The 19,958-nt window shown below is 65.3% G+C and overlaps 1 protein-coding gene across 1 annotated transcript in view; it reads left to right on the top strand.

The window, feature by feature from the left end:
• Window positions 1-1,402: 1,402 nt before the first annotated feature.
• UNC13A (unc-13 homolog A) overlaps window positions 1,403-19,958 on the top strand; it is a 37,108-nt gene continuing 18,552 nt past the window's right edge. The window contains exons 1-19 of the mRNA XM_087769367.1: window positions 1,403-1,555; window positions 6,113-6,142; window positions 6,530-6,629; window positions 6,851-6,968; window positions 7,171-7,294; window positions 7,475-7,548; window positions 7,642-7,696; window positions 8,559-8,594; window positions 9,165-9,375; window positions 11,536-12,117; window positions 13,705-13,798; window positions 14,862-14,911; window positions 15,800-15,878; window positions 17,200-17,205; window positions 17,528-17,599; window positions 17,899-18,118; window positions 18,365-18,592; window positions 18,890-19,031; window positions 19,421-19,590. Of these exons, the coding sequence (XP_087625493.1) occupies window positions 1,534-1,555; window positions 6,113-6,142; window positions 6,530-6,629; window positions 6,851-6,968; window positions 7,171-7,294; window positions 7,475-7,548; window positions 7,642-7,696; window positions 8,559-8,594; window positions 9,165-9,375; window positions 11,536-12,117; window positions 13,705-13,798; window positions 14,862-14,911; window positions 15,800-15,878; window positions 17,200-17,205; window positions 17,528-17,599; window positions 17,899-18,118; window positions 18,365-18,592; window positions 18,890-19,031; window positions 19,421-19,590 (2,413 nt within the window). The 5' untranslated portion in view covers window positions 1,403-1,533. The remainder of the gene's footprint in view (window positions 1,556-6,112; window positions 6,143-6,529; window positions 6,630-6,850; window positions 6,969-7,170; window positions 7,295-7,474; window positions 7,549-7,641; window positions 7,697-8,558; window positions 8,595-9,164; window positions 9,376-11,535; window positions 12,118-13,704; window positions 13,799-14,861; window positions 14,912-15,799; window positions 15,879-17,199; window positions 17,206-17,527; window positions 17,600-17,898; window positions 18,119-18,364; window positions 18,593-18,889; window positions 19,032-19,420; window positions 19,591-19,958) is intronic.

The raw sequence follows: 19,958 nt of genomic DNA, 5'->3' as shown, positions 1-19,958 counted from the left end.
ACGGGGTGCTGCCAGGGCTGAGGGGGTACCGTGCAGCCAGCCCGCTTTAGCAGAGCTCGATCCATCGTCACGGGCATCACCCCGACTTTATGGGAGTTTGGAAGGGCTCTTTATGTGCCAACGGGAGGCAGAAGAGGGGTGAGCCCCGCCGAGGGGAGCAGCAGCAGTGCCGGCTGCCATGCCAGGCGTTGGCACCCGCCCCGGCGTGGGCCGGCTCCGCCGTCCCTGGGGCAGAGCTGCCGGGAAGCAGGGTGCCGGGGGAGCGGGGGTGGCGGGGAAGGGGATGGGGCTGAGCCCGCTGGTCCGGCCAGGGGGTCCTGGGGCAGGACTGCCTCGGCATCCCCGCATTGCCCAGGCCGATCCCGTCTCCTCTGCCTCACCATGGATCCATCGGTGCAAAGCCCAGCTCTCCGTGCCTCGGTTTCCCTGGCGGGCAGGGCTCTGCCTACCTCTGCAGCCCCCCGCATCACCTCCCGGGGTGTCCCCCCATCACCCCCCCGCCCACGCCTGGGGCCCCATCCCTGGAGGGGAGGGAGGGCGCTACCAGTGACTCCAGTCCCCCGCTGGCAGTGGGCCGAGCCACTCCAGGCCCACAACTACTTCTTGGGGGGGTGGGTCAGGCCCTGCTGCCCTGCTGGGACCCCGCGTTAGTGACCAGGGGCCAGCGCACGAGATCAGACCAGGCCACTCGGGTCCCACAGGGCCCTGCACGTGCTCCCTCGCTGCCCTGTGCCTCAGTTTCCCTTGGCATCTTTTTGTCCCCTGGCGTCCCTGACCCCACCTGCTGCTGGTCCCTGCAGGACGATCCCATGGGAGCGGCATGGTGCCACCCTTGCTGACGCGACAGAGGCGTGGGGAGCGGTAGGATGGAAGAGGGAGTCCATCGCCTGGCTCCACGACAAGAAGGGAGGCAGACGGGGGCAGGCGCAGGATGAAACCCTGGCTCCCGTCCCCAGCTGATGGAGGCGGGGGCTCTGCTTTGACCCCCACGCGGGACCCTTCCCGTGAGGGTCAGCACCTGGAGCCGGGGTGCTGCTCCCTCCCTGGGACCACGGCAGCTTCTCCAGGCCCCTGAGCCAGGATCCCTGTGCCCAGATTTGAGCATCATTTTGGGATGTGACATTTGGAGGCGGAGAGGAGAGAGGGGACCCTCCTGGGGGGGGGGACGACGACAATTTCCCCCCACCTGCTTAGACCCTTATCTGAACAAGCACAGCACGGCCCACCCCGCCCCCAGGGGCTGCCCAGAACAGGGCTTTTTCCCCCCCAAAAAACCCGGCTCGCCCTCCCCACCCCTGGGTGCGGTGGCGGGGGGGGGGGGGGGGGGGGGGGGGGCGGCTCCTTTAAGGCGGGGGCGGCGGGGCTGACGTCAGGAGCTGTCCCCGGTGCTGAAGCAAGATGGCCGCCCGTTAACCAACCGGGGCGGCGGCGGGAGCGGCGGCGGCGGCGGCGGCGGCGGAGGAGGAGGAGGAGGAGGAGGAGGAAGAAGAAGAAGAGGAAGAAGCGAACGGCACCGGCGCCGCCACCGGGACCATGTCGCTGCTCTGCGTCGGAGGTAGCGGGGGAGGAGGGGAGGCCAGGCGGGGAGGGGGGGGGGGGCAGCACCGGGAGCCCCGTTGCCCGCCGCGGGTGGGGGCGGGTACCGGTACCGGGGCAGCGAGCCCCTCCCCCTCCCCCCTGCGGTGGGCACCGGGGCGCCCGGTGCTGTCGGGGGGGGGGTGGGGGGGGGTCGTGAGAACGGCTCCATTCACAAAAAAGCGGAGCGTGGATTTATGAATGAACCGGCGGGGGCGCGCGCGCGGCGCCGGAGCCGGGAGTGGGGGTGGGGAAGGGAGGAAAGGGGGCGGGGGGTGGGGGGTGGGCGCACCCCACCCGCCGAGGGTCGTGTTCCCCCCCCCCCCGCTTCCCGTCTCTCCCTCCCCGCCTTCCCCCTCCCCCCGGAGCCCCCTTCTTCCCCCTCCCCCCCGCATCTCTCCCCACCCCCCTCAAACGCAGCCCCCCCCTCCCCCCACCCCCGCCCCCACCCCGCAGACACAGCCCCCCGCCTTCCCCAAACGCCCCCCACTCTCAACACGCCCCCCCCGCCCCCCCGCCCCCGATTCCCACCCCCCCAAGGACCCCGACCCCCCCAGCATCATCCATCCCCAAGCACCTCCACATTCCCACCCCCCGAACACCCCCAAATCCCCCTATCCTTCCCCACCCCCCAAAACCCCCTAAATACCCCCCCCAATGACCCCCCCCCAGCACCCCCCGCCCCGGCAGGCGTTGCCCCACCTCGGGCACGGGGATACTGGGGGGGTTGCTGGGGGGGGTGGGGGTCAGGGCAGGAGCGCGGGGGTCTGGTGCTGGGACCCAGTTAGGGGCGCTGGTCACCCCGTACTGGGAGGAACTGGGGCAGGGGGTGCGCAGGTAGGGGATCCCCGCACCCCAGCACGCTGAGACCTGCCCAGCTCGGTGCACAGGTGGATCCGCGGGCTCGGCCTCGCTGGCGCTCAGTCTGGGGGGGGGGGGGGAAGTCTTGGGGGGGTCCTTTCCCCCTCCCCAGGCCCTGCGGCGCCCCGATGGGGAGGGGGTGGCACCTGGGGGTCCCGGGGGTGGCGGGAGGGCGGTGGCAGAGGGACAAGGGACAAGGTGGGGCACGGGGGGCGTCTGGGGTTCCCGCGCCCGGGGGAAATCAGGAAGAAAAAGGGGGCTTCCCCCCCCCCCATGCCTGAGCTGAGCGGGATGGGGGGCTGTCCCCCCTGCCACCCCCCGCCGTGTCCTTGTCCCTTAGGTGCCGTCCCAGCCCCCTCTCCCGTGGCAGTGCCACCATGGCTGGCAGGGAGCCGGGCCAAAGCCGGCGGTGCCCCCGCGTGTCCCCCTCCCCGCCAGCCCCAGATTTGGGGTCCCCCCCTCTGGCGGGGGGAGGGCCGCGTCTCTACTCCCATGTAAGGGACTGTCACACGCGGTGACACCCTCAGCGAAGCTGGGGGCGGAGGGTGAGAAACAGCTCCCGGCGGCTTTGGGCTTCCCCCTCCGCCCCGTCACCGCTCGCGGGGGGCAGCTATTTTTGTCACCCTATTTTTGGGGTCCCAGGGGTGGAGGTGCCACCCCCAGGGCCTCCCCCAGCCTCCATCTGCCCCTCCCGCGGCCACCCGCAGCCCCTGGGGGGGATGCTCCTGGGTGACGGGCGCTGAGGTGGCCCTGGGAGGTGCGGGGTGAGCGGGGACAGGGGCGCGTGGCTGGGAGGGGGGTGTCTGAAGTGGTGTGAGGCAGACAGACAGATGGACGGGCGGGTGGACGGGCATCCGGAGGGACAGATGGAGAGACGGCTGGACAGATGGATGGAGGGGTGGGGAGACGTGAGCAGGTGGGGGGGGTGGATGGAGGGACAGAGGGGTGGATGGACGGATGGATGGATGGATGGATGGATGGACAGGTGGATGGATGGATGGACAGGTGGATGGATGGACGGACAGGTGGATGGATGGATGGATGGACATACGGATGGATGGATGGATGGATGGACATACGGATGGATGGATGGATGGATGGAGGGGTGGGGAGACGTGAGCAGGTAGGGGTGGGTGGATGGAGGGACAGAGGGGTGGATGGACAGATGGAAGGATGGATGGACGGAAGGTTGGACAGACAGATGGATGGAAGGATGGATGGAAGGAGGGATGGATGGATGGACGGACAGAGGGAGGGGGTGGATAGAGAGACAGGTGAGTGGATGGATGGTCAAAGGATGGACGGACAGAGAAATGGGTGGATGGCCGGACAGGTGAATGGATGGATGGACAGAGGGATGGACGGATGGACAGAGGGATGGACAGACAGACAGGCCTGTTGCTGGATGCCCACAGCCCAGCCTGGTTTTTACGCCGTTGCCAGTCCCATCCCTGCCAGCTGCCTCCTGCCTCAGTTTCCCCAACTGGCCCACGCCCCCCCCGCGGACGCCGACCACCCCGGCCTGGGGAGCACCTTGGGTCTCCCAGCCTGTCGGGGGGTACCCAGCTCCCACGGGGGTCCCGCTGTCCCCAGCTCCTTCTCTGGGCGCTCAGGTTGACTTCAGCCCAAGGGTGGCACCCTGCGACCCAGCACCCCTGCGCCAGCTTTGGGGCCCCGTTGGTGGGCGGGAGGGCGGCACAGCTCGCTCGGGGCCGGCAGCCGCAGATGGTGGCAGCAGGGCTTCTCCCCGGCAGTAGACGACAGCCAGGAGAGCCACGTGTTCCCTGGGTAATTGTTTGTTCCTGTCAGCTCGGGTATTTTTGGAGCTTTTCCTTCCTCTGCTCTCCCGTTTCGGAGGCAGCGGCTGGGGGAGAGCGGTCGGCCCCGGCGGGTGCGTCTGGGTCCAGGGCGAGGGCGAGCTCCCACGCTGGGGGTCCCTGTGCAGCTCTGAGCACGGCACGGGCAGGTTCTGGTACCAAATACTGTATTATAATAATATATTATATAAAATGTATAAAATAATACATTGTTTATAATATAATACATATAAAATATAATATAATATTATACACAGTGATGCTGGCCATCCCCATGCAGTCCCCTGGGCTCCCAACCCGGTGAGGGGATCTTTGGGATCCCAGAGCCTCGTGCCTGGCCTCGAACCAACCCCTCGCACGTGACCCCCCCCCCCCCCCCCAAATCCCTGAGTGAAGCCGCAGCTCCTGGAGTCCTGTGATTCCCCGGAAACATGGCTGCCAGTGACGTGCCTGGCGACCTTCCTTCGGGCAAAGTCGCCGCAAAGAGGCGCCCAACGCGTGACCCTCTCAGCGGCACGGGGCAGGCGGCTGAGCCGATGGATCCGCAATTATTTTCCGAGGGGTGTGCCGAGGCTGAACCAATGATTCCCCCCCTGCCTCAGTTTCCCCAGAGGTACGCTGGGCCCAGGCGGGGGCCGCTCGTGCTGCGTTGCCTCCTCCAAACCCCGCCGGGCACGTGGAGCTGGCGGCAGCCCCTGTGGCCCCTCCGGCGCTGGCGGCGGGCGATAAGTGGCTGGCGAGTGGCACGTCTCTGAAATCAAATTACCTTTGATATCGCCAGGGCTATTTTCATCCCTCCTTGGTCACGTTGGTCTTCCACCCGCTGGCACCCGCGTCATTTAACCGTTCTCCGGGTGCTGTGTCATTCCTGCCCTGCCTGGTCCCCTCCCGTAAGCCCCAAGGACACCCCTCGGCCCCGCCGCCCCTGGCAGCGGCAGCGCTGGTGCCTGGCTCTGCCCAGCTGCCTCTCTGCCTCCCCATCGCGGGCAGAACCTGGGTACCAACCACCCCTGCGCCTCCCGCTCGCAGCACTGGTGTAAACTGGGGGGGGGATCAGCCAGAATCGGGGGCGTTTGTTCCCGTGGTGCTGAGCAGGATCCGACCCAGATGCGACCCCTCGCCCCTGCCTGCGATCAGCCGGTTGGGAGGGGTCCCCAGTGGGCAGGATGGGACCCAGCCCCTCGGTGCCCCTGGGAGGGGGACAGGGCTGGGGTGCAGCGGGGGCTGGTTTGGGGCTCCCTGCTGCAGCAGAGTGGGGGGAGCATCTCCAGCACCCCTGGGGCTGCCGTGGGGTGCGGGAGGGCTACGGCCTCCCCTGGGTTCCCTGTACAAAATCTGGGTCAGCGGTTTGGGAGACGGTGAGAGCCTTAACCCTGGCGCTGCTGGGCCTGCGCCCCACGGTGGGGACCGGGGCTGGGGGAAGGCTCCCCCAAATCCCCCCTTTCCCCCCAGGATATGTTTGGTAACATCATCTGTTTCCCCAAACGGGTCTGAACTAAGAAGCGGGGGGGCGAGGGGGGTTAAACACCCCCCAACAGATGGAGGTGGGTCATTTGGGGTTGCAATGAGATGTTTCAAGTTGTCCAAAGTGGCAGGTTTGGGGGGGGGGCTTTGCTCCCTGCCGGTGCCTGCCTCCAGCCCCTGCCTGATCCCCTTCCCTCGTGCCTGGCACTGGGGACTCCTGATTTACACCAGCAGGAGGGATCCCACCGCCTTCCCCCACCTTGCAGCTTTGGGGGAGGGGGGGGTGACGGCCAGGCCTGGGGTCCTCCCACACCTTGGCACCCCGGTGGGGGTCCCCAGCACCCTGGCACGGGGCTCTCAGGCTGAATCTCTTCCCTCCCTCTCTGTCCCTGCAGTTAAAAAGGCCAAGTTCGACGGGCCCCAAGGTAAGCGGCCCCCCACCTGCCTGCCCACCTGGGGGGGCCGGGGCAAGGGGCTCGGCTCTGGGGCTGGTTGGATGTGGCAGGATCAGAGGAAGGTCTGGGGGTGGCGAGGGGACCCCAGGCTCGGCCTCAGCTCTGGAGGCATCATTGGGCCAGTGGGGGGGAGCAGACACAGAGACGGGGGTGCCCTGGACAGGACGGCGGGGCTCGCAGCCAAGCCACCACTGGCAGCGGTGGGATCCATCCTGCCTGGCTGACTGGGGCTGGGGTGCTGAGGGCAGTGTGGGGGGACCCCACGGGAGGGTGGCAGTGGGGGGTGTGTTTGGGGTGGGGGCATGGCTGGGGTGGGGGGGTACTGGGGACCACTTCACCCTCCGCTTGTTCCCACAGAGAAGTTTAACACCTACGTGACGCTGAAGGTGCAAAATGTCAAGAGCACAACCATCGCGGTGCGGGGCAACCTGCCCTCCTGGGAGCAGGACTTCATGTTGTGAGTGTCCAGGGGCCGCCCCGGGGTCCCCCACCCCTGCTGCTCCCCCCTACCCCCCCACATCAGGGGGAGGTCCCCCCCTGCCCATCCTCCCCCTGAGCCCAGCCCTGGGGGGCTCAGCTGAGTCCAGGGGCCAAGGGGACGGGCAGAGGCTGGGGTGGCCCCGGGGGGCTGCTGGGGGGGGGTGGGTGGGTGACCTGATGCCTCTCCCCCCTCCCCAGCGAGATCAACCGGCTCGACCTGGGCCTGACAGTGGAGGTGTGGAACAAGGGGCTCATCTGGGACACCATGGTGGGGACGGTGTGGATCCCCCTCCGGACCATCCGGCAGTCCAACGAGGTAGGGAGCCAGGCACATCCATCCCCATGGCAGACCCTAAGGGACATGAGCCACCCCCCTGGCTGTCCTTCGGGAGGGGAGAGCCTTCTCCATCCCTGTTTGGAGAGGACCCTGCTTGGGGCTGGACCCTGCGTGCCTGGGGTTGTGGGGCTGGGGAAGGGGGTCCCTGGCAGCTCTCCTCACCCCCATTTCTGCCCTGCAGGAGGGCCCTGGGGAATGGCTCACGCTCGACTCCCAGGTCATCATGACCGACAACGAGATTTCGGGCACCAAGGACCCCACTTTCCACCGTATCCTCCTGGACACCCGCTTCGAGCTGCCGCTGGGTGGGTACTGTCCCCCGGCACCCCAGGACTGGGGTGCATCCTTCCTTGCCCCCAGCCCCAGGGATGCTCATGGGGCTTGGGGTTGGGGCTGGGGGTCTGCTCCTGTAGCCCCAAAAACTGGGGGGCTGTTTGGAGGGGGGGGGGGGAGCTGTGCCCCAATCGGGATCTTTGCCCTCACAGATATCCCCGAGGAGGAGGCCAGGTATTGGGCTAAGAAGCTGGAGCAGCTCAATGCCATGCGGGACCAGGACGATGTAAGTCAGCGCAGAGCCAGGCCCGGGGCGAGGGCTGGGCAGGGAGCAGCAGTGCTGCGAGCAGGCAGCCCTGACTGTCCCGTCTCTCCCCAGTATGCCTTCCAGGAGGAGCAGGAAAAGCCTCTGCCCGTTCACAGCTCCCAGTGCTGTAAGTACTGCCCTGTACCTGCCCCACTGCGGGACCCCCCCCCGCCCCATTCCCCCAGCTCCCTGCAGCGGGGATGCACAGGAGCGGGGTCCATGCCTGCCTTGGGGTGCTGGACCCCAACCCAAGTGGGGCTCAATGTCACCCCACACCTTGTCCCCGTCCCTGTTCCCATTCCCATCCTCCCTCCCGTGTCTGCCGGTGTTTCCTTGCTGGCTCCCGGCCCCACAGTGTGTGAGCCCCCCCGTGGGGCTGAGCCATAGGGTGGGCATGGCAATGGGGCTGGTAAGGACGATCCCCGGGGAGCCTGGGCGAGGGGCAGCAAGGCTGGTGAGGGGGCTGCTCGGTGGGGGCACTGGCAGAGGTGTCTGGGGGATTTGGGGTGGCAGCTCGGTTTGTCCCAGCCCGTGCCTCAGTTTCCCCTTCTGTAATCACACCAGGGCCACGTGCAGCCTGGCACTGTCCCAAGCACAGCTTAGTGCCTCTGTGCCCGGCCCCAGGCCCTGTCCTCTGTGCAGTTCAGTGCCACCGTGCCTAGCCATAGCACTGTCCCCAGCCTGGCTCGGTGTCACCATGCCCAGGCCCGGGCACTGTCCCCAGGGCACTTCAGTGCCACCATGCCCATCCCTAGGCCCCATGCCCGTCCCATCTCGGTACTGCATTGCCCAGCCCCAGTCCCTGTCCCCAGCATGGCTCAGTGCCCATGTGCCCCATCCTGGGTGCTGTCCCCAACCCATCTCGGGGCACTGTCCCCAGCCCAGCTTGGTGCCACCATGCCTGGGAGATGCTGGTTCCTCCCAGCCAGCTCCTGCTGCTGTCCCAGAGCTGCCTCCATCCTTATTGTCTCTGCCCCTTTTTTCTGTAGGCAACTGGAATTATTTTGGCTGGGGAGAACAGCAGAGTAAGTATCCCGTCCCCTCCTCTCCTCCCAGCCTGGCGGTCCCCAGCGCATCCCCCTTTGCCATGCTCAGGGGGCTCAGCCCTGGGGCTCAGGGGACCTGCAGCTCCGGTCCAGCCTGTGGCCTCGCTCTGTGGCTCTGTGCTGGGTGAGGACGGAGGCACCGAGCGCCCTGTCCTGGGCAGGGCTGTCCCCGCAGCCTGGCACCGTGAGGCTCTGTGCCCTCGGGGTGCCCTGGTAGCAATGAGCAGCTCGGGCTTTGCTGCTGTGGCAGGACGTCGGTGGGGCAGAGGGAGGGTCCCCGCACCCTGTCCTCCTCCTCCCCCCTTCTGTATATCACATTTCCCCCCTCCGCCCTCCCCTCGTCCCCCAAAACCCCTGTCTGCAGAGGGGAACACATGCAGCTTGCCCCTCGCCCCTACCTGGCTCTGTCTCCCCAGCACGGTCCCACAGCGGTGGGGACACGGTGGTGGCAGTAGCGGGGCTGTGCCGGGCACGGGGCAGATTTGGGGCATCCCTGGCCACAACAGCCATGGGGCCGTTCCCTGTCCCACTCACTGTGGCCCCTTGCAGACGATGACCCCGACAGCACAGTGGATGACCGGGACAGTGATTACCGCAGCGAGACCAGCAACAGCATCCCACCGCCGTACTACACCACCTCCCAGCCCAACGCCTCTGTCCACCAGTATCCCATGAGGCACCAGCAGCAGAGTTCCCGTGACTCCTACACTGACTCCATGCAGAGCTATGAGATGGACTACTCAGACCAGCGTCCCATCAGGTAGCATCGACACAGCCAGCTCCCCCCCCGGGACCTGCTCTCTCAGTCCCCCCCCCGCAGGTGGCAGAGGCCGGCGTGTCCCCGGGGTGACGCCAGGGACGGCGCTCCCAGGGCGGTGGGTGACGGAGGGAAGGATGCTGAGGCGAGGGAGAGGGGGATGGTGCCGGCCCCAAGCCTTTCCTTCTCACTGGAAGGTTTTCAGGCTCTTTGGGTCACCGTCCTCCTCTGTCCTCGCTGGGACCCCCAAGCCCTGTCTGTCCTTGCTGGGAGCCGAGCTGGTGGGGTGTGGCCTGGCTGGGGACACAGACGTGGCTGTAGGCAGAGCCGCAGGCAGGGATGCCTGCCCGGCGCTTTGTCCCCGTGATCACAGCACGGCCCAGTTCCTCGCCAGCATCCAGCCCAAGGTGCCAGCCCCGTCCACCAGGACGGAGCCTCCCTGCCAGCATCCCCATGGTGGCAGGGGATGCCGGGGCATGGCGGGTGGCAGCGGCGCGGCGCCCGGAACCTCGCTGATCATCTTCCTCTCCTCCCCGGCAGACGCTATGGTAGCGTAGACTCTGCCGCAAACGGACGCAGCGACGCTGAGTCCGCTTCCGAGTCGAGCAGGCGGACCAGCCGCCAGCCTTCCCTTGAGAGCAGGCGGTCCCTAGACCTATCGGATAGGTGGGTCGCTACCTCGTCGCGTGCCGTGTGCCGTCGCAGAGTGCTGTGGTCGGTCCTTGCAGCCGTGGTGAGGCCAACACCAGTCCCGGCAAGGGCGGCCTCGTGCCGCCGCGGAGTGCCCCTCTCCCCGCCCTGGTCCGCCTTGCAGAGGAGCAGCGTTGGGATGCTCCAGGCGTCTCTTGGCCCCGTGGCATCCCCTTTTTGCTGCTGCGCCCCAGTTCATGGGGGCGATGCCCCAGCACCCTGGTCCCGCTCACCAGCACAGCGACCGGCTGGCAGCGCTGCTGCCTGTTCCCTGCCGTGCCAGCGGGTCTGGGAGCTGGGGCCTCGGGGACTCAAATGCCACCCTCCGTTTCTGGTCACCTCCCAGGGAGCACCAGGCTGGGCAGAAGCCTCGCGCGGTGCTTTGGGACCCTCACGATGTGCCAAGGGCCCCTCTCCCAGCTCTGGCCAGGATCAGGCCGGGGAGGTGAGGGGTTTCCAGGCATGAGCCATGTCTCCTGCACCCCTGTGCCCCAAGTCCCCCTTCCCAAGGTACCTGGATGATGCCAGCACCCCTCTGCTGGGACCAGCCTGGGCATCCCCCAGCACCCTCCTCCCTGCGATGTCCCCTGCCTCCCCACTGCCTGGCCCAGCCACTCTGGGCCTGGGGCTCTGCCCATCCCGTCCCCTTGCCCCCTTCCCCACCCCTGAGCCCTGGCTGCCGGTGCTGGAGACGTGGTGTCGGCCTCTTCCTAGGCATGTCCCTGTCCTGTCTGCATGTTTGCTTATGTGAGCCTCTCCCCACGGAGCCCCGCAGCCACCCCGTCCCCGGCGGCCTCCTGGGGTGCAGGGACCCCCTCTGCGCTGGTGCTCCCCCAGGTGCAGGCGGCTGTGAGAGGGGGATGCTGGAAGGGCCGGGGGCCAACGGGGCAGATGGGGTGGGGGGAAGGGGTCTGGCCTGGCAGGAAGAGTGGAGCGGGGACCCCTGGGTAGGGATGATGTGGTTAAGGGGAGCGATGAGGCTGAGGGGGTGACCTTGGAGAACGGGTGCCCGGGAGGTCTACAGGGAGCGCTGGGATGTCAGGGCAGAGGGGGGGTGATGGATCTGCGGGCTGGGGGCAGGACGGGGGGTGTCTGGCAGAAGCAGGAGGCAGGATCTGGCTGGGGGTGCTGCCTGGCTGCGCTTGGCCCCCAGCCCTGGCAGGGGGGAGCCAAGGGGACAGACACTGTCCCCCACGTCCCCACGCTCAGCCCAGGCACAGGCAGGAAGGTCAGACACCTGCGAGTGCCCCAGCCTGGGGGGCTAGTGCTAGCCCACGGCGTCTCCTGGGTCTGTGCCTTCGACTCTCAGGATGAGGAGCCCGGCGCTCGCACAGGGCTGTGCCCCGGTGGGAGCTGCAGACCCTCCCGCCCGCGGCGCAGGGACCCCGGGGTCCGGCTGGGGTGGCACGGGGCAGGCCAGGCTGCGGCATGGACCCACGGGAGCCCTGTCCTTGTCTGCCCTCTGCCCCGCAGCCCCACAGGGAGCAGCCGCTATGCCTCCTCGGCCGAGCTGAGCCAGGGCAGCTCCCAGCTGAGCGAGGACTTCGAGAACGAGAGCCTGCGGGACTCGGAGCTGGATGAACGGGACGGCGACTCCTACCACTCCTGCCACAGCTCCGTCAGCTACCGCAAGGACTCGCCCCGCTGGGAGGAGGAGGATGATGACCTCTATCTGGAGGAGGAGGAGGAGGAAGAGTTCAATGAGGACTACAGCGAGAACGAGGAAGGCTACCCCAAGGAGGAGGAGGAGGAGGAGGACCTGCGGCAGCAGGGCACCTATGAAGCCGCCGAGCACGATGCCTACCCCCCACCACAGAAACCCTCCGGGCAGCAGCAGCAACAGGTCCCCCAGCAGCAGCAGCAACTGCAGCAACCCCAGCTGGTCCCACAGCTGAAGCCGCAGCAGCAGGAGAGGAAGGAGGAGAGGAAAGAGGAGGAGAAGGACGCCTCTGCCCCCCAGGAAACCCCAGAGGCCCTCCAGGCCCAGCGGGGAGCGGACGAAGCTCCCCTGCAAGAGGCAGCCCCTGAGCCCGAGCCCCCAGAACCGGCTGAGAGGTAGGAGGGAGATGTTGACCTGTAGCATCCTTGTGCCTGGTGACACCGAGGATGCTCTGGAGGTGGCCCGGGGCTGGTGCTGGTGCTGCTGGTGCCAAGGGGCAGCGCCAGGGACTTTCTGTGGTGTCTGGGGCTTTTCCAGGTGCCTGAGGCCTTGAGGTGGGGGAAGCCCACCTTGTGCCCCCCAGGCGAGGGTCAGCCCCCTCGGGCACGCTGCCCTGGCCCAGGCACCAGTGCCACGCTAAGCAGGAGCAGAGTTCAAGGGGGTCAGGATCCTGCCAGGGCTACTGGGGCTGCAGGTTTTTAACCTGGGACAAACCTGGGGATGGGGGAAGCGGGGGCCTGCGATTCCTCTCCTCTGGCTCAAGCTGTTGGCTCCCTGGATGGAGAGGGTTCCCCGCAGCTTGGTACGGTCAGAGGAGCAGATTTCCTTCACAGGAGTCAATCCTCTCCCTAGGCCACTGGTAAAAGCTCATCTGTGGCCTCCTTTGCTGTACAGATGAATTATTTGGTGGCCAGGTCCCTGGTACAGCATGTGAATAATTCATATATTGGTCTCTGCCTTTAATTATTGAACATGTCCATTTTTCGCTCTGCACAGAGGAGAAGCGTGATGGGCTTTTTCGGTCTTTTATTTAGTTTAAATTATAGACCAGAGCTGGGGAATCACTAATTTAAAAGAATGTGTAATGAGTTTTTTTTTAAAAAAAACATATTTAGGCCCAAGGGCTGGCTGGAGTCTGGGCAAAGGTGGCCTTAGTTCATGTCTGCCTCCAGTGCTTGTTCTCTGGGCAGGGGGCCTGGGGGTCCCACGCTGGGCACTGGGGACCATGGATTAGTGCCGGGGACCCCAGATTAGTGCTGAGGATCACAGGTTAACGCTGGGGACCCCAGATTAGCGCTGGGGACCACATATTAGCACAGGCAAGGCCCCACAGGGTCAGTTTGGGTAGGGTCATCCCCTGAGCTCCCCACGGCCTCGTCCCAGCCTGGTTCTGGGCACCCATCTCCAGTGTCACGGCACACCAGGCTCTCCAGGAGGCTGGGATGGTTGGAAGATTTATTTTCTTTTCCTCCGTGTCTCAATTTTGCAAGAGAGGAGAAAAAAATACCCACAACAACCAGCACGTCCAGGCTGGCAGGTCGCCCTGGGCTCGGAGCCACTGGGGTGTTGGGATCTCTTAACCCTTAAGGAGGTGGTGGGAGGTGGCCAGAGGACGGCCTGCTGGGGAGATGAGGGGTGAAGGATGTTTAATCCACGTGCTGGGGTCCCTGGCAGCCCCCGACCCTGTGCTCCTGGAGGGATCCTTCCGTGTCGCTTGGGTGCCCAGGGCAGAGACTCCCAAGGGAGGGGGAACCCCTGGCTTCTCCTCCTTGCTCTGCCTTGACTGTGCTGCCCTTTGCGGTGGGACTTGCTGCCTTTTTAGTGTCTCTCCTGATAGCAAGAGGGTTTTTTTCCATGGCCACACTGGCTCAAGGCCCATCAGGATCCCTAAATTGCAGCCTCAGTCCTGCTCGGGGGGTGGGGGCTGAATCCCCCCTCCGCAGTGCCGTGCTGGGAGGCGAGCAAGGTGTGTGTGCTTGCAGGGAGCAGACGGAGGTGGAGGTGCAGGACCCCAAAGCACGAGCCAAAGCCAACTGGCTGAGAGCCTTCAACAAGGTCTGCATGCAGCTGCAGGAGGTGAGCAACCCCGCGGCCGCCCACCACTGGGTCCCAGCGCCGCTCATGTGCTGGGCTGGGGACACGGCCCCTTCCCGCGCCCGGGCATCTTCCAGCCACGTCCGCTCCCCGATCCCACGGACATCCCGCACCCTGAGGGCAGTGGGAACCTGGGCCCCACCAGTGGTGGCCCCACAACCCCGTTCATGGCAAGTGGGAACCCCACGAGGGGCAGGGAGTGCTGAGGACCTTTCCCCGGTGTGTGCTGCATGCGGTGTGCTGGTGCGACCCCTCCGCCCTCTCCCCTCTATTGAGTTGACAATTTTTTGTTCTGTTTTTAGACTCCATCCTCCATCTTTTCTTTTTGTTTTGGCTCTGGATTCGCCCCCCGGGGCTTCGATCCCCCTCCCCACCGCTTCTCTTTTCAGTTGTCCACCACCATGGCCCTTGCGCCCGCGTCTCCCCTTCCTGCAGGGAAGGGGTGTAGCCTGCCTGCAGGTAAGCATGTCCAATGGGAATGACCCAGCAATGTGTGTGCCTTCCCTCTGTGTGTGTGTGTGCAGGGATTGCCCCACGAGGGAGGTATAATTGCCTCTTTCCTCCCTTCTCCTCCAAAATAATCCCCTCCCTGCAAGGGAGGTGGCACTGCGGGACGCTCCCTGCACACACCCCAGCCCTGGTGTGCTCTGGCTTTTCCCCGCACTTCTCTCCAACCGGCTGTGGGTCTGTGCAGACCCGCTGAGCCTTTCCAACGATGCTTCTCCAGTCCCCCAACCCCTCAATTTTTGCAGCCATCCCCACTGCTTTGCCAGCCTGAGCCCCTCTGCTGAAGCCTGCCCGCTGCTTGCCCAGCTCAGCCTCTTGAAGATATTTTATTCCCAGTGCAAGCTCTTTGCTGGAAAGAGCCCTGTTGTTTTAGGAACACGCTTTTCTCCACCCACCCTGTAAACCCTTTACATGCTTCCCCAGTGCTGCGGATGCCGGCTGGGTGCTCAGCTGCCAACAGCGCCGAGCCCCAGGGAGGGCTGCCACGCGTGCCGGGGGCTCAGCGCTGTGCCCGTGACGGCCGTCCCGTGTCTTGCAGGCCCGCGGGGAAGGCGATGGAGAAGCTAAATCCCTGTGGTTCAAAGGCGGGTGAGTATGTGGGAAAGCCGGTACTTTCTGTCCCCCCGGGGTCTCGCGGGCTGCTCTCCCCTCCTCGGTAGGATGTGCTTGTCGGGGGGCTGGCGTGGGGAAGTGTTGCCAAGCTGCGGGCAAGCGGGTGGGCAGATGAATGCTGCTCGCTCGGTGCTTTTGGAGGAGCCAGCAGAGATGCCACTGCTCCGTGTCCCCGAGAGCCACTGCCGAGGGGGAGAGCGAGGAGGTGAGTGGGTGAGGACGGGACCGAGCTGGGGTGGCAGCTCCCACCTCTGCCATCTGGGGCTCACGGGGTGCCATGGGGAACCCTGAACCTCTCACCCGGACGGGCGGTGGGTCCCACCCCCATCTCACCCTTGCAGGTGGCTCTGACGCTGACCCGGGCAGAACCTGGCAGTTTTCCTTGAGAACCCACCAGATCACACCAGGGTTTTCTTGCAGACAGGGCTGGAGGCTGCGAAACAGCGTTTCTGCCCGAGTCGTGCTGCCTCGATTTCCCTCGCAGCAGAACCGCTCGCTGCCCCCCCTTTGTGTCCCAGCGGGAGACCCCAGCTCTCCCGCTCCATGCTGCAAAGCCAAAGCTAACTAAGCCGAACGGGCTATTTTTTTCCCCTGCGTTTCACTGTCACGCCACTGAAGCAAAACATCTTCATGCGCAGAAAAGAAATTTTCTGCCAGAATCCCCTTCCCCGCAGTTTTTAGGCTGGTGATCCCTGCCCTGGCCAGGGTGGTGGTGGGGCCGGGGGTCCCACGGGGGGGTCCCAGGCCACCCGGGGGTTGCTCTGCGGTCCTGTCCGCCAAGTCCCGAGCGAATGTAGGGCAATAGCAGGGGCTTCCTCCCTGCCTCAGTTTGCCCTTCCCCGCTGACTCTTGTCTCTCTTGCAGGCCTGGTGGCGGGCTGATCATTATAGACAGCATGCCGGACATACGCAAGCGAAAACCCATCCCCTTAGTTAGCGATTTGGTGAGGTTCCTCCTAACGCCTTGCACCACACAGCTGCTGGCTTCGCTCCCGCTGCGCCCCGCTGGACTGTGCCGCCCGCCCGCCCCGGCCGGTGTTTGCTGGGCGCCCGTGCCCTGCTCCCCAGCCGCCTCTAACATGGCTTGTGTTTTCTGTTTTCTTTTCTCCGGCCTGGCTTGGCCGTCCCTGGCGGCAGGGGGGCAGCAGTAAGGTTTCTACGCTGCATTAACAGCATGCCCGACATTAAGCCTGGACGCAAATCTCTCCCTCTAGTCAGCGATCTGGTGAGCGCAGTCCGAGGGGTTAAAGAGAGAGCACCCTTGGGTGCTGCTGGCCAGCCCTGCCCAGCCTCCTCTAGCCCTGCCGGCGGGGGGCGGGGGGTCCCAGGCTGTTTTGGGGGGCTCCTGGTCCTGGCCCCCTCAGTGGGGAGCTGTGAGGACAGCACAGCGGGGCTCTCCCCACCCGAGGGTGCTTCTCTTTAACAGAGCTCCAGGGCCCTGTCCCCACACCGAGCATCAGCCCAAGGCTTCCCGGGGCTGTGTCTGGTTTCCCATTTTTTTACCGGTGCTCCTTTCCCGTCCCACCTGCCAGAGGCTCCCCGCAGCTCGGACCGCGCTGGTGCCGGGCGGATGGACCCGTGTACCAGAGGAGGGGTAGTGCTGGCTCTTCTGAGCCGCACAGTCCCTATGCTCCTGTCCCCGGCATTGTCACGCTGCGCCGCTACAGCCCTGTCCCCGTGCTGGGGTCCCAACCAGCCCCTGGGCTGTAATGTACAGGGTCACTCTGCTGTCACCCTCCCGGTGACAAGAGACAGCAATTTTGGAAACCAGACACCCTTTGCACCCAGAATTAGGTGCCCTTCGCCTCCTTCCCCCTCTCTTTACACCCCGCTGCCTCCACTTTGTGCCCTGCCCAGGGTGTCCCCAACCCGCCTGCCCTCTCCCATCCCGCTGCCCCCCCTTGCTGCCCGAACCCCAGTGCCCTCCGCCCCCAGCCCGCTCGGGCAGCCGCTGATGCTTCTGCACTGTGCTGTGTCGGTGTTGGGGCGTGGGGGTGTTGGGTTGTGGGGTGGTGATGGGGTGGGCAAAGTGCAGGGGTCAGGCGGTGCCACTGCCTTTCCCTGCTGGAATTTGGCAGGCTGCAGCCAGTGCTGGTTTCCCTGGGTGGGAAACCCCCCAGGGACCGGCCCGGCGCTGGGTGTGGGGTTGGTGTTGTCCCGATTCCCAGTCGTTCCGGCAGGGAAGGGGCCAAGACTTGCTCTGCTGTGAGGTGGCTCACACTAATGGCCTTTTATTCCCCCCTCGCCGGCCCTGGCTGCCCGCAGGCAATGGTAAGTGCTCCCCACCCCGGTCTCCCCGGGGTCTCAGACACACGTTGAGAGACTCTGCCCTGTTGGGGCTGAACTGGGAATGCTGCAGGCTGCTGAACTGGTTCCAGTCCCATTGCACAGCAGGGTAGCCCTTTGCAGCGCTGGCATCACTGGGAGCTGGGCTGTCCCCACTGCCAGCCCATGCAGCCAGCACCCACCCCTGTCTGGGGTGGGGGTCCGTCCTGGGTGTTTTACGGCCACTGGGACCCCAAAGGAGTGTGGGAGGGATGGGAGGGACACCCCATGCTCTGCCGGATCTGGGAACTGTGTTTCTTTCCCACAGTCCCTGGTCCAGTCCAGGAAAGCGGGAATCACGTCCGCGCTGGCCTCGAGCACCTTGAACAATGAGGAGCTGGTACGTGCTGGGGTTGGCTGGGGCGCGGGGCGGTCGTGGTGGGAAGGCTGAGCCCCAGCCAGCCCGGCCAGCAACGGAGATGCGGGGTCCGTGCCACACCAGCATCCTCCTCCGGCGATGCCAAAGCAGCCGGGATGCTCACGGCTGCACCTGGGGATGGTGGCGTTTGTCCTCTGCCCTGCTTGTCCGCACCCAGCGGTGACATTCATGTGGCCCAGCACCCGTGGATGGGGTCTCCGCACTCAGCTGCTGTACGGTACCTGAGCTTTGCTCCCCCTCTCTCTTCTGTCCTTGCACAGAAAAACCATGTTTACAAGAAGACCCTGCAAGCCTTAGTGTACCCCATCTCCTGCACGACGCCTCACAACTTTGAGGTGTGGACGGCCACCACCCCCACCTACTGCTACGAGTGCGAGGGGCTGCTCTGGGGCATCGCCCGGCAGGGCATGCGCTGCGCCGAGTGTGGCGTCAAGTGTCACGAGAAGTGCCAGGACCTGCTCAATGCCGACTGCCTGCAGAGTAAGGAGCCGGTGCCTGCAGCCTCATCCCTTCTCACTTTGGAGATGGAGGAGGGAGCGGCCCCGGGGAGAGCTGGACGCCTGCCTTGTGCATGGGGGAGGTGGTGAGCAGGGCAGATCTGTCCTGGGCAGGGCGTAGACCCCTCCAGCTTTGAATTCATTCACGCACGATGGGCTTGGGGGGCTCTCGGCTCTCTCCTGGATGCCGCCTGCCCCCCGCGTGTCACCCATGGCTGTCCTCTCCCAGGGGCGGCGGAGAAGAGCTCCAAGCACGGCGCAGAGGACCGGACCCAGAATATCATCATGGTGCTCAAGGACCGCATGAAGATCCGGGAGCGCAACAAGCCGGAGATATTTGAGCTGATCCAGGAGGTGTTTGGGGTCACCAAGACCACGCACACGCAGCAGATGAAGGCAGTGAAGCAGAGTGTCCTGGACGGCACCTCCAAATGGTCGGCCAAGATCAGCATCACAGGTAGGCACCGGTTGCGCCTGGCACCATGTGCCATGGGGGACCACACGGCTGTCCCCGTCCACAAGGATCCTGCGTGCTCCAACCCCGCTCCTGCCCCTCATCCTGCAAAGAGGCTTCGGCCCCTGGGGCTCTGCCGGGGGACACGAGGTGCCTGTCGCGGGGATCTCGGTGTGGCTGTGGCACTGACTCCTCTCTCTCTGTCTGTTCTCTCCGCTGCGTGTGCCACGCACGTGCCTCGTGTGGCTGGGCGTGCGTGCTGTGCCGTGCCGTGCCGTGCCGTGCCGTGCTGTGCTGCAGTCGTTTGCGCCCAGGGCCTGCAAGCAAAGGATAAGACGGGTTCCAGTGACCCGTATGTCACTGTCCAGGTTGGAAAGACAAAAAAAAGGACTAAAACTATCTACGGCAATCTCAATCCAGTCTGGGAGGAGAATTTCCATTTGTAAGTTCAGCCCTGGCCCCTCCATCCCCCTTCCTGGGCACTCACGGTCATGCTGGGCTGTGCTGGCTGTCAGCACGTCCCTGCGGGGTGGTGGGGAGCCTCATCCTGCCCCAGCTGAGGGTGGAGGGGGGCTGCTGGGGTCACTGGGAGTGCTGGTTTTGTGCCATGAAGGGTTTGGCTCCCGGTGATGGGGGCTGATCCAGACGGTGTTGGGGCTGCCTGAGCACGGTGCAGTCCAACAGGGAGGGTTGGTGCCCCCACAGTCGCTCTCTTCCCCAGTTCCTGCCTGGTGCTGGGATGGTCCCTCTTGTTTAGGGAATCAGAGGCTATGGAGAGGCTGGAAAGGTTTCCCCGCTCATCCCGGGGCTTGCCCCTTCTCGCTTCCCCAGCGAGTGCCATAACTCCTCCGACCGCATCAAGGTCCGCGTCTGGGATGAAGATGACGACATCAAGTCCCGCGTCAAGCAGCGCTTCAAGAGGGAGTCCGATGACTTCTTGGGCCAGACAATCATCGAGGTCCGGACCCTGAGTGGGGAGATGGACGTCTGGTACAACCTCGGTAACCGGCTGCCCCGGCGCGGCCCGCTCGGGCTGGGACTCCCAGCCCTGCGCTACCGGGGGGACAAGCTACCGGCCCTGGTGTGAAGGCTATTTCAGCGTATTAGTATAGGGTCTGCTGTTAAAAACAATATGGAAAGCCATTGGGATCAAGTGTTTTCCCAGGGTCATTCTCCAAACCCTTAGCCCAGGAGGTCTGGAGCACTGGCTGTCTGCAGAGGGGAAACTGAGGCACGGAGAGGCCGCATCTCTGTAGTGCCTGCAGATATGGCCAAATCCCTCTCTGCAATGCCTCGGTTGCATTGCACCCTGGCTGGGCTGCACTCGGTGCTGGGCGTCCCCCTGGCCCCGTCCCCAAGAGCCCCTCCA

Source organism: Nipponia nippon, unplaced genomic scaffold (genome assembly GCF_047370975.1).
Source record: "Nipponia nippon isolate SJK-2023a ecotype South Korea unplaced genomic scaffold, ASM4737097v1 scaffold_31, whole genome shotgun sequence".
NCBI lineage: Eukaryota > Metazoa > Chordata > Aves > Pelecaniformes > Threskiornithidae > Nipponia > Nipponia nippon.
Note: the sequence above shows the minus strand (reverse complement) of the source record. Positions and strands in the feature narration are given on the sequence as shown.